Raw genomic sequence first — 14,228 nt, forward strand, 5'->3', positions numbered from 1 at the left:
TGACTTATATATTTCAATACAGTAGAGAATGTCAAGACCACTTTCATACCAATTTGTATCATATTCATAGAAAACACCTGATAGAGAGAGATAATTCCAGCAAACAAAAATCTGTGTGTGTGTGTCCGCGCGTGTGTGTGTGTATACTTGTTTATGTTACGTTGTGGGGACCAAATGTCTCCACAAGGGGAAAAAATAATAAATGTAAATGATAATAGTAAATGATGTTTATCTGAAAGTGTATCAATGCAAACAGGTTTTCTGTAAGGGTTAGGGTTACGCTTGGGTTAGGGGATAGAAAATATCGTTTGGTCAGTATAAAAGTAATAGAAGTCTATGAAAAGTCCCCACAATTCACAGAAACAAACGTGTGTGTGTGTGTGCGTCTTGAAAGAATCTGTCTCTGAATTGAGTCAATAATGATGGAAATGCAGTGTGTTTGGTCAAACTGTTATCAGTTTTGTGTTTACAGCAGATTGTCTGGACCTGCACAGACATGCTGTCCAAGTTTGAAGGTTTTTGTCATATCACAGATGAGCTAACATGGGCATCAATGTCTTAGACAAATGAAAGCCTTTGTTTATCGCCTATGCAATAGAAGACAATATCTCTGTCAACCCAATAAATTGTCCGACAGCAATGGTTTAAATTCCAGAAACAAGAACGGTTTGTAAATCTCAATATTCAGAAAGCGCCCCAGAGCACTCTGGGATCATGGGAATGAGAGTTACATAGCAACTATGAGAGAAAGAGCTCTCTCTTTCCCGAGCCCTAATGATAGCCCAGAGCATAAATATATCTCTACCACTTAAGGCGATGCCATTTTCGCCAAGAATTTCTAGTTTTTCCCTCATGCGTATCAATTTGCAAGAAAGTTTCTGAATTTTTTGAAAGTTGCTGTTTTTTTATAGTTATCATCTGAGAACCGAAGCGAGCCAGCGAAACAAACATGCTCTCCGTGTATGTGTGTAAAATTGCGAGCGATGAACTTCCCCTGAGGCTGGAATCTATCAATGTCAAGCTAGTGTGCTGTACAGCCATCGTATGAATTAAAAACACACCAAAATCAAAGAATACATAGCAAATGAAGCTTCCAGAAACGTTCAACACGTTCCCTAGTCAGTTTTCTGTACTATTTACTCACCTTGAACAATTAAGACAATTTCAGTAGCCTTATTAGCATGGACATCCTGACCAACAATCTGTCACTCTAATACATTTCCTATTAAAAAGTCTGTCATTTTCAGCAGTAAACCAAACGCCATGAAATGTTGTGAAACTTTGACAAACTTAGCTTGAACTGCCAGAGGGAAGCAAATGAATGATGGCTAATCTGTCTGACAAACAGAACTGCATTGTGGCATGACCGTCTATACGCTGTGAATTCAGTTTAAACAAAACCAAAACTAAGACGCAACAACACAGGAAACAAGTAATGTGTTGGAATTAAGTGTAAATAGGGTCAGGGCAATGCTTCGGCTGATCCAAGAGCTATGAATCGTATCAAAACGTACCAAAACAACTTCCACAAAGGACATCATTTTCTATAGTGTTCAGTACATTAGTATGTTAATTGTACATTTTTAATAGCAATGTGCTCATTCTGCATCAGTTCTTCTGTCAAGGCCAGAAGTTCTACCACAGGAAGCCGACAATAATGTGCCCACCGCATACCACATGTCGTGCATCCTTCAGAACAATTTGTTCACGTCGATATTTAGAGGCGTGGGAAGGCGCATGGAGAACAAGTGTACGATAATGGAAGATAAGAGTCTTGAAGAAGGGTTAACTTGCTGACAAGCATAGTTTTTTGAAGATGATTTGAGAGAGGAAGTTCCTTTCTGGGTAAGCTGTCTGAGATTGCTTTATTACTTCATATAGGCATAAAATTTTCCATTTCGGTCTGTTTCATTTCAACGCGGAAGTATGTCATTTGGAATAAGTATGCAGCTAAGTTTTTTGCAGAGTAGTGCGTTAACAATTAAATGACATTAGCAAAAAACAATGCATTATGGGTCAGGTGGAGGTATGAGATCATCTCAAATGAAAAGAAGTCTGAGTAAGCTACCTGAAATAGATTTATTGCTTAATAAAGGCATTAAATATTTCCACGTCGATCGATTTAATTTTAGCATGTAAATATGTATTTTGAAATAAGTATGCAGCAGCTTTGTTTCTGTGAAGTTACATAAAATAATACAATAACACCATTAAAATATGGCACAGAAAATGCATTCTGGGTCAGAATGTAGTATGTGATCATCGCAAATGAAAAGTATTCAGGCTAACGGGCTGAAATTGCTTTGTTGCTTTATAAAGGCATCAAATGTATTTTTAAATAAGTTCGTATTAGCCACAGCTTTGTCTTTGTGAAGTTATATTGCATACAAAAGTGAGTGAAGTGATATACTGCCAAGTATGGTGACCCATACTCAGAATTTGTGCTCTGCATTTAACCCATCCAAAGTGCACACACACAGCCGTGAACACACACACACACCGTGAACACACACCCGGAGCAGTGGTGTATAAACAGATTAGTGTATAAACAATAAAATGGCAACAGCAATAATGAAAACAGCTGTAAATATCAATCAAATACTACAATAAAATCATTCAAAAGTTAAACATATGGCACATAATATGCATTATAGGTCAGGAGGATCATCTTATATGATAAGAAGTCTGGGTGAAATTGCTTTATTACTTCATAAAGCAGAAAAAAGCGTAAATATGTATTTGAATTTATCAGCAGCAGCTTTGTTATTGTGACTTTGTACTGACGTTAATGCATATTAGTGATAAACAATTCAATGATACCAGCAATAATGGAAATAGCTGAAATCATGAAAATAATATAATAAAAATGGTTAAAATATGGCACAAATAATGCATTATGGGCCAGGAGAAGGTATGTGATCATCTCAAATGACTGTAAGGTGGCTGAAATTGCTTTATTACTTCACAAAGGCATGAAACTTTCTGCATCGGTTTGTACGTAAACATATTTTGAAATGAGTACCCAGCAACAGCTTTGTTTTTGTGAAGTTATATAAGCAGATTAGTGCATTAACAAGTAGCAACATCAGCAATAAAGCAAACAGGTCGAAATATCAATAAAACCATGCCACAAATAAAGTATTATGGGTCAGAAGGAGCAAAGGGGGGAAGTTATGTAAAGTCTCTCATAGCTATATGTGAAAACACAGTTCTCCTATCCACCGCATGCTCCTCCTCCTCCTCCTAGTGCACGAAAGCAAATAACGCTTTGCCCTGCTAGTTAACTTACAGTCTGCGAGTTTGCATGCAATTATATCTCATGTCTGTAAAGTCTATGAACTTTCGAAATGAGTGAGATGCTGATATCTCCTTCTCACTGGTGGAGAAGGAGATTGTCATTGTTCTTCAACATGAAGTCACCTGGAACCTCTTTCTTGGAGGACATTAACCCAGCACTTTAGGACTGACCAATCCTGTGTCCATTTCTCTTTTTCCCTGAAAGATTCCTCTCAGGATGAGCGAAAACATCTCCAGCCCGGTTCACGATGCACAGCTCCTGCTCATTCTTCCTCTGGCACTGGTCATCTTCCTCACTGTGATTGGAAACCTGCTGGTCATCCTGGCTATCGTTTGCACCCCTCTGCTCCATTCCACCACCAACGTCTTCATCATCTCCCTGGCCTTCGCGGATCTCATCATGGGTTGTGTGGTCCAGCCTTTGGGCGCCAGCATAGTGGTCAGCGGGAAATGGCTTTTAGGCGACAAGTTTTGCGACTTGTGGATGTCCGTGGATGTTCTTTGCGTCACGGCCAGCATAGAGACGTTGTGCGTCATCGCCGTTGAGCGCTATGTTGCGATCACAAGACCTTTTGAGCATAAGGCCCTCCTTGGGAAGCGCAGAGCTGGCTACATCGTCTGCACAGTGTGGATGGTGGCATCCCTAGTTTCCTTCGTGCCAATCATGAACCATTATTCTCATGCAGATTATGAGGTGGCAAAAAAATGTTACAATGAGACAGAATGCTGTGATTTCCATACGAACCAGACCTACACCATCTTCTCTTCGGTGGTGTCCTTCTACGTGCCCCTTGTTATTATGGTGTTTGTGTACGGGAAGGTGTTCATCATCGCGACCAGACAGCTGAAACTCATCGATAAGAATAGACTCCGCTTTCTGAGCACAAGAACAGAAGACTCTTGTGAAAATCCAGGTGAAACGGGACGTAATTTGAGCCGGAGATCAACGAGGCATGTCGTGAAAGAACACAAGGCGCTCAAGACACTGGGGATTATTATGGGCATCTTCATTCTCTGTTGGCTGCCTTTCTTTTTCTTCAATATCATCAAGGTTTTTGATCCTCAAGTGCTATCACAGGATGTGTTCCTCCTGTTGAACTGGCTCGGCTACACCAACTCGGGCCTGAACCCAATCATCTACTGCCACAGTCCCAAGTACCGTACCGCCTTCCTCAATCTTCTAGGGTTAAAAAAACTCAAGGGGTTAAATCTATGGACCCTCAGCTCGTGCATCCAAAGCATCAGGTCTGTAAAAATGGATCGCTTCTGTCATGAAGATCCATCTGCAAAGGGTGGGAACGTCTGCTCTGACACGTGTACAGTTTTCAAAAAAGAGATGGAAACTCAGCCTCACGATGACTCAAATGTGGCACGGATCAATGTAGCAGAGATGTTAAAGGTAAGTGCATCTTTAATGTGAGTGATCCCTCAAACCAAGTTGGTAAGGTCTATTATTTATCTAAATGATTGGATTTTGACCTTAACCCGTTTAATCCCAATTTTTTTCCCAGACATTAAAATATCCAAATGATGTATCATTAGTAACCCTTTGAAATAATCAATAATTATGTTTTTTTTTTTTTGAAAAGTGTGTGAAAAATTGTATTTTAGGGTCGATTGTGACCTGTGGGATAATGTGTGTACTGAATTAACATATATCTGCAGTCATAAAAATTGTTTTATATCTTAGCCCAGCTATTTTAAACTCTTTGATCACATTCTAGGTTTACTATTATGCATTAAAAAACTTATACAACATTGATAGCAACACGAAGATAAAAGATTTTAAAAAATACAACCATCAACGTATTTCAAAATTGTTACTTTTTTGTCAAATATAACATCACATTTTTATATTAGCGCTACCATTACAACATCAATATTGTACATTTTTTAACATCTGAACTTTTAATTTAGTGCAATATTTTGTCAACATTTTACTGTAATTTTCACTAACAACTGCAATTGGATTTATACTGTATACACTGTTATCCCACCGGTCACTATTGTGACCATCAAGATGTTTACTCATTCCATGACCGCACTCAACAAAACTGAATATATGTGAATTCATATATTAATACTAGACCCCTTAAAGATCATGTGTAGATCCAAAAATCTTTGTCATATCTTTATGTTAACATACTTTACTAGCCTTTCGATTTGGAGCTTTGATGCAGCCATTATCTTCTCAAGGTGCAAACAGGAAATAAACTGCTCTGGTCATGTGACAATTTGCACTAATCATGTGAAACTGCACATACTTAATTGAGCGCCCTTATTTTTTCCATATTTGCTGGAAGTGCACTAAAACATCAGTCAGTAAGGTTTTTAGAGCTTTATAAATGAAAACCTTTTTACGGTCACTATTGTGACCGCTGGGATTAAATGGGCAACTGCATAGCAACATGCTAAAAACTACTCAGAACACCTTAGAAACCCCATGCTTTGGCAACCATTCACAAACCTAGCATAATGGCATTGAGTTATGAGGCAGCACTCAAGTTTTCTTCAGAAAATCCTTCACATTTCCCCTATTCCTTACAATATAAAAAACAGCCAGGCCTATATATTTTGAGACTCCTCTATACTGTCAGAGGAAACAGCAGGATATTGAAACTTTAATAAAATTGACAAATAAAGTTGTCATTTACGTTTTCACTGTACTAAAGCCATACAATTTACATTTATGCATTTAGCAGACGCTTTTATCCAAAGCGGCTTACATTCAAGTTACAGTTTTTACATTTTATCAGTTCTAAGATTATCTGGAAATTTTTATTAAAAATGTACAATAATTTCCACACTAATCATTGGTTAGGAAGTCCACAGATCACAGTTTGAAAACCTGTGATTCAATTCGTCCAGATTTTTTTTAGCAATGCTTTACAGCAGAATCGATCTTTGTTTGTGTCTTTGAATCATTATTTTCCTCTTTATCCCTGTAAAACCGCTTTGAAACCATCTGAATTGTATCCAAAGCAAGGAACATTGAAAGCAATTTATCATAAGAGCCAACAATATATGCAGTACACAATCCCATGTTTCAAGCTAGAGCAAAAATGAAATGCAGAAAAAAGAGAGACATTGTCTACTAAAGAGGATTTACTATACTAACTGCATTCATAGTGCTTGCATTTCCTTTAGACCACTCTGTATATGATCTTTCATTTGTGAAAGTGCTTAGATGATACTAAAGACAAAAAAACTTACAATCAGGATGATCTTTGAGAAAGCCACATTTGAGAAACTCCCACACCTACTATTTCCATGTGGGTGGTGAATGCGGTTAGTCAGCTTATCACGCTTATAGCTCAGTGAATTTCCTGTTTGATGAATGGCATTGACCCACCACAGGAACTAATACCTCTGACTCAAACAAATAAGATTAGTGTAATGTAAAAATGTAAATTTGAATCAAAAATCATTTTAAAAAATCTGCATTTTAAAAACTTATATTATCTGGTCACATTAAGTCGAATTAGAAATGAGCAAAATATAATAATAATAAAGGGATAGTTCAATTCTATGTGTATATGACTTTCTTCTTTCAGACGAATACAATCAGAGTTATATTTTAAAAATGTCCTGGCTCTTCCAAGCTTTATAATGGCAGTGAGTCCGATAAAGTGCATCCATCCATTATAAAAAGTACTCCACACGGCTCCAGGTGTTAATAAAGGCCTCCTGAAGCAAATCGATGGGTTTGTGTAAGAAATATATACATATTTAAAACATCATATGCGCATTCACGAGATGCGGATGACGTAGGCGAACACGGTGACGAATGCGCAAGCGCAGTGGAGAGAGCAAAACAAAACACTGGTCACAAATTAGAAGCACAAAACGAGGATTTGTAAAGGAAAATGTCAGAGAATTTTGATATAAGCCAAGAGGAGACTGGTTTTCCTTTGCTGTAAACAAATCTTGGTTCTTGCGAGACTAGCCTACATTATCCGCTGGAACTCCACTCTCTCATGAACGATAATTAGTGGACGCTAGAGATTAGGGTTTGTAAAGCTTTATATATGGATATTTTTCTTACACAAATGTCGTGATTCGCTTCAGAAGGCCTTTATTAAACCCCTGGAGCCGTGTGGAGTACTTTCTTATGATGGATGGATGCACTTTATTGGACTTTAAAATCTCAACAGCCATGCATTAATGCCATTATAAATCTTGGAAGAGCCAGGACATTTTTTAATATAACTCTGATTGTATTTGTCTGAAAGAAGAAAGATAGATAAAAGATAATTAGATAAATAAAAATAAAATAAATATAAAAATAAAAAGCTGATGAAACAAACAAGCAACAGAACAAAAAGGGTTTTTTCCACATTGTACTATTATCCTGGATCTGGAGTACAGGAGATGATTATTACACAAATAGGACATAAATCTACCTGTTCGTCTTCAACAGAGAATCTTAACCACATGCAGTACTGAATTACACCTTAATTTTGTCAAGATGTGCCCCACTGAGAGATAATGCTACTCAGTGAGATTTAACCTCTTATCCTTTACCACATCCTTTTAAAATAATCTAGGGCGATATCAGACCCTCGAAACTGATTAGCATCGCACAACCAATCAATTCAACGTGTTTCTCAAGTGGCTGAAATGAGTCGTCAGAGATGTTCTGAAGTGTGTTCTGTGAGCATGAGTATGGAGTGCGTGTATGAATACTTAAGTGTGGGAAACCCAGGGGTCTTAGTTCATTACCTCGTTAGTGTGGAGATAATAATAGGAGATTAGAGCGAAAGGTGCACCATGACAGTGTTATATGATTTTAGAGAGGCCTTGAGTTCATGCTTATGGTGATGAACTCACACAGGATACGTGTTGTATTCGATTACCGTATACACTTAACCATTTTCCTCGTGTTCATCTAAGTGTTTGGTTACTTTACAAAAAAAAAAGGGAAAAAAGGAGGAGAGATTACTGTGACTAAATGGCTTTAGCAAGCACTACTAATTAAAATAAGTGAAAAAAGGAAGTGAGCCGTACAGTACACACATTCTGGCATAATAGTTCTGGTCTGGATCAGAATTATGGTTCAGATTGTTTTAATCAAGAACATACATCTTATGCCACAAGGGATTAGACACTGTAGTGTGCGTGAATCTCATGTACTTATGATGATTGAAAGGAACACTTTGAGACACTGCAGACGCAAACACATCTGAGAAACATTTCAGCATAATCCCCCTGATGTCACTCAAGACGTGCGATGATAGAAAAATACTATACGGTGCATAAACAACGCCCTAATACATGTACCAGAGCACACAAAACACGAGCACTAGCTGTCTGTTCTTTCCAGTTCAAATGTCTAATGATTTCATAATTATTTTCCTCCCACAGGGCCACTGAAGATGGGAAACAGATCCTATGCTTTTCAAGAGAATTAACTGTACTCAAACATCATGCTTTTCAACTGGACCTTGACTGTATTACATTTAATCCAAAAAATGATATCGAGAACAAACAGTGACATACAAATGATTACGCAGTGACAGCTTTTTGAACTTTAAACAGAATGAAATTGGAAACTGAAGTCCTAAACTGTCAAACCATCAAAAAACAAATCTGTTGTGTGGATTTTTTTATTATTGTTTTTTTCCTTTTTCCAGTTCAATCACTACCCAGATATGAATTGGAATGCATAATGCATATGACTAATGTCCAAAATGTGAGAAAAAAATGTCCTTTGTTGATTAAATAAATGAGAGTGTCTGCTGCCAATTGGCCAGAAACATAATTATGGAATAGCACATACACAACTGTGGTGTCTGTAGTGCTGCCCTTGAGTCATCTAGTTAGATCAGATATTTTCTTCATCAATGCAAAGAGCTCCAAAAAGTACAGAATCTTGTTTCCGGCATGAGATAAAAAAAATTAAAGTGATTTTTGTTTTATCTCACAATTCTGCTAAATATAAACTTGGAATTGCGAGATGGAATAAAAAATAAAAAATAAATAAAAAAAAAGTAATTCTGACTTGTCTTTAAAAATTTGCATCTCACAATTATGACTTATCTTACAGTTCTGAGCATTTTATTTTTGTAATTGCGAGTTAACATCTTACAGTTGCATCTTCTTAGTTTTTAGAAAACAAAGTCTGAATTATGAAATGTAATATCAGAATTGCGAGAAAAATAGTCAAAATCACAAAATATGAACTCACAATTCTGACTTTTTTCTAGCAATTCTGAGTTTACAACCTGCATTTCAACCTGAGTTTATTTCTCAGAATTCTGAGTTTGCATCTCACAATTAACTTTGTCTCTGAATTCGTAGTTTATATCTCATAATTATGTTTTTTTCCCACCACAGAATAAAAAATAAAGTTAATCGCGACTTTTTCTCTCACGATTCGGACTTTTTTCACAATTGCGAGTTTACATCTTACAATTTCATCTTTTCTTCTCAGAATTTCTAGTTTATATCTCACAATTCTGACTTTTCATCTCACAATTCTGACTTTTCATCTCACAATTCTGAGAAAAAATACATCTGAATTATGAAATTAAATATCAGAATTGCAAGAAAAATTGTCAAAATTTAGGAATTTCCCATTGAGGAAACAAGCTTCCATTAAAAAAATTGAAAATAAAAATAAATACCTCAAACTCAATTCAAATGGTCTACTAAAGTAAACACCTCCAAACTTGTAATAAACCACCAGAATGACTGCACAAAAACAGACATATAACCCCCCACCCCCCAAAAAAAACAATTCCAAAGTGCATTTTCAATTGCATCGGCAGATGTGGCGAAGCATTAATTTTAGATGCCACACAACTCTGGAGTGGGTCAGCTTGATATTTCACTGGCTTGTATCACACATCTGAGCATCTGTTAGATTTCAACACTTCAACATCCAGCATACAGCCCAGACTAACACAGAGCCAAAGCTTATTGCTTATAAATATTCAATTCTGGCCAAACAAATCTTGACATTGAGTTTTTGGTTTGGGATATTGGTGTTTTGATAAAATGTTAATGCATCATAGCATCAGTGCGCTTGGCGGTGAGGACAAGCTTCCATTCATCTTCTGATCAGAGCACTGTGAGTTGCCTTTACTCGCTTCTTTGATCCTGACCGTCTGAAACTTTTATCCTAGTGAAAAAAGCCTTGTCCAGAAAATTGAAACAGAATGAATAAATGCATGCACTTCATAATATATTTACAAAAATTCAGGTACTACATGTTCAAAGTACTGTCTTTTTCATGTATCTTCATACTTTATGAATTCAAATCAATGCCTTCACAGGGGAACGGAGTCATTTTAATTGGTCTGTTCTCTCTGCTTGTCATCGTCATGTCCTGTGGAAAACATCAAATGTATTATTTTGATGAAGCTCAACTTCATGACTATTCAAATAGTAGAAGCATTGTAATTAACTGCACACTCACGAAAGGTCAGAACATTGTGTGAAACTGCTGCATCAGTCTTCCGAAGACTGTTGTTCTGACATATCAGTCTGAAACTAGTTTTATTTCAAAATGAGATGCAAAAACCTGCTAGTTTGGAGGCGATTGCAAACTTGATTCTTACCACTGTCAATCAATATGAGGACCTGATATAAAACAAATAAATATTCATCTTTACCTTCCGCAGGAGGAGGTTCATACAAATGAGACTATTATGCTACTGTTGTTTACTATGAACAAAGCACCTGCTGAAGGAACACAGGATTTGATATTTGTAAAGTCTGAAATGGCGTACTACCATTTTACTCATAGTATTTATAATTTTATACATTTATGAAATGTTACAATGCATGTATAATGTTACAAAAGATTTCTATTTCAAATAAATGCTGTTCTTTTGAACTTTTTTATTCATTACAGAATCCTGAAAAAATGTATCATGGTTTCTACAAAAATATTAACTGTATTCAACCCTGATCATATTACGAACGATTAATCGATTAAACGATTAATCGCATCCAAAATAAAAGTTTTTGTTTACATATGTGTGTGTACTGTGTATTTTTATTAATCATTAATGAGCAATCATTAATCATTTGACAGCACTAGTTAAGATACATACATACTTTTTCTTGCTTGGCTCTCAACGAAGGCGGACACATTTTTCTCTCCCTCTCCTCCCCTTACCTTCCCTGCTTTGCTCTCTCGTCTCGTCTCGTCTCGTCTATTGTCTAATACTTGAGAGACTCTCTCTGCACTGCTCTCCAAACTGAAAAATCATGGATTTGATCAACTGGTCTCTCAACGCAATTGAGACCATCTTCTCGACGAAGTTTGGGTTCGGGCAAACCTGATTGCCCTGGCGGAACGTTCGCAGCTGGCTACACGATGGACGCATGGGAAAGGTGGTGGGTCGTGTGTCTGGTGGCTCTTTCCGTGGAGGACATTGAAGATATCTACCTATTCGGAACCATGATAACCGGTTTTCTGCTGATTGGATTAGGCTTTGCCCTGGGTTATCGAAGAATTCAGGAAACGGGAACAGCTGTCAAAAGCCTCACAAGGCTGCCCGTCATGATTGAAGCAGTGGGCAGAGCGGTCAGCACTGAGACTGAGACTATTAACCGCAATATGGATTCTATCATGGACAAGCTCACGGCTTTGCAAAGGAAAATTGAGGGATTTGGAGACCAGAATGGACAAAGAGAGTAGCCGTGAAATTGGAATGCGGCTACTCGCACCAAGACCAAACAATCGCAATCTTAGCTTCTTTTCGGCTCCCCCAGACCAGCGCGGGCCTCGGACAAGGTCGCTGTTGGAAATAACAAGCCCGGGAAGAGCACTGCAGTGAGACGCTCTTGCGTTCCTCCCCCCTTCCACAGACACCTGTTGATTGTTGACTCTGTCTGGGTCCTGATCAAGGTTGTCTCCATAGCAACTTGCTGTGTCGCTATCACATTCTGCGGACTGAGACAACTTGATTTGAATGCCAGCTTGGCGGCTCTCCAGGCCTACATATACACGAACTATACATACATACATACACACATACGCATATATATACAGATATGCATTCACCTCCCCACCCCCGATACATCGCCTTCGTCGCTTTGTACCGCCAGTCTGACAAGCGGGTCTGTGACCAGCGCTGAGAACAGGAAAAACACCCCAGCAACAAAAGCACATAATCAATCAATACAACATAGACACAAACATAGACTTAGCAACAGGGGAATTAATCCAGCTCCGGCAAGCAGCCATCCGGTCCTGCAGCCATTCTCAGCGCTGGTCAAAGACCCGCTTGTCAGACTGGCTGCAGGACCGGATGGCTGCTTGCCAAAGGAGCATAGTTTGGGGGTTATTTTTTTCTCCCCCCTTTCTTCATGTTATTATGCTGTATTTCTTCCTAAATTCTCTGTCTTCCTGTCCTGTCTACCTCCTTGTCATATTGTATGTATGTTGTGTATGTATGGACAGGTTGATGGCTAATTTCGCTGGTACTTGTGACTAGTGACAATAAAGGGCTACTACTACTACTACTACTACTACTACTACATTATTATTATTATTACAATATTACTATTTTATACTTTTTATAATATTACTATTTTTACTGTATGCAGCTTGGGTGAGCATAATAGGCTTTTCAAAAACATAAAAAAAATGTTATATGTGCTATGTTTGAAGTGGTATACTACCTTACTATTTATACTATATTTATACTGTGTGCATCATTTTTTGTATGCAAACTATGCAATACTGTGCAAAAATACAATGTGCTTGCTGTGACTTTCCATTTCATGTGTGATGAACTAAGTAAAATCATCTATGATTTTCAATATCTCATTATTTGATTGGTTTAAGTAATTTTCCATAACTAATTGCTTTACATAAATTCTGATTAAAATGCAAAAAAAAAAAAAAAAACGTTTCTGATACAGCAGTATACAGTGCACATGCTAACCGCTCAGTATGCAGAAAGTAGTATCCTGGCATTCCATTCTCAACACTGCAGCCATTTGGATCTTTCCTCATCTGAAAATGTATGAGAAAACACTGATATCCGCAAGTGTGTTTCCGTGAGAAACTTTCTTGACTTTTTCCAGGTTGTCTTGAATTAATTTGTGTCATGCTCATGCATAAAGCAAAATAGTTTATTACGAATGCACTCTTCAAAGAAAGCCAAAATTATAGTTTTAGCATTAATCATGAGCTAGCATATGCTACTCCTCCAGCATCATACGACATATTCCCTGACATGACTGCTATTAAAATAGGCCAAGTGTTCAATCACAAGAAAATACAAACAGCATAATAGATAGCGGCAGCTTTCAAATCTTGTGGAGTCCGTAACAGCATCTCTCTGGATTAGCATTGAGCATTGACTGAATAGCACCCAAAAGAGTGAATGAGGTCAAAAATTCAGAAAACACACTTTTGGTAAACTGCTTACCGATGTTGGGGACTAGCTACCTAGAAGCTGTTATGCTACAGATGTACTACCATACGTTAGAAATGTCAATGTTGCCTATGCTGATTAGCTGGTTTGAGATGGTCGAGCTGGTCTCCCAGCCTCAAGAGGTCAAAACCTCTTAGGTAAACCAACCAGCTTAGGCTGGTTTCAGCAGTTGTTCAGCTTTTAGGATAGATAAGCGAAGATAAAAATGGCCAATAAGGTTTAATGTCAAATGGCATTAAATACAGCCCATAAATTAAATTATTATATTTATTTATAAATTTATTCATTCATTCTCATTTGTTGTTATTCATTGTCATCTATCATGTTTTATAATATTAAATGTAGAGCTTACAAATAATACATACATTTTCATTGTAAGTACGCAAAACCTAAAAAAAAAAAAACATTTAGAAAAAAGATGTCACTTAAATAACTTACCATATTCGAGTTTTTCAGTGCTTTCACTACTCAAATTTTTACTTAAATTATAAAACTCACTCAAGGTTTAACCATATATTTAAATCTGTTTGAGAT

General features: G+C 37.3%; 1 protein-coding gene across 1 annotated transcript; it reads left to right on the plus strand.

Annotated features, from left to right (window-relative positions):
- Positions 1-1,693: 1,693 nt before the first annotated feature.
- LOC306865583 (beta-1 adrenergic receptor-like) lies at positions 1,694-9,893 on the plus strand. Its single transcript, XM_079410285.1, has 3 exons — positions 1,694-1,845; positions 3,503-4,696; positions 8,662-9,893. Exons 2-3 carry the CDS (start codon positions 3,515-3,517, stop codon positions 8,668-8,670), a joined length of 1,191 nt encoding a protein of 396 aa, XP_079266411.1. The 5' UTR covers positions 1,694-1,845; positions 3,503-3,514; the 3' UTR covers positions 8,671-9,893.
- Positions 9,894-14,228: the final 4,335 nt, after the last annotated feature.

Source organism: Barbus barbus (genome assembly GCF_936440315.1).
Source record: "Barbus barbus genome assembly, chromosome: 47".
Classification (NCBI taxonomy): Eukaryota; Metazoa; Chordata; class Actinopteri; order Cypriniformes; family Cyprinidae; genus Barbus; species Barbus barbus.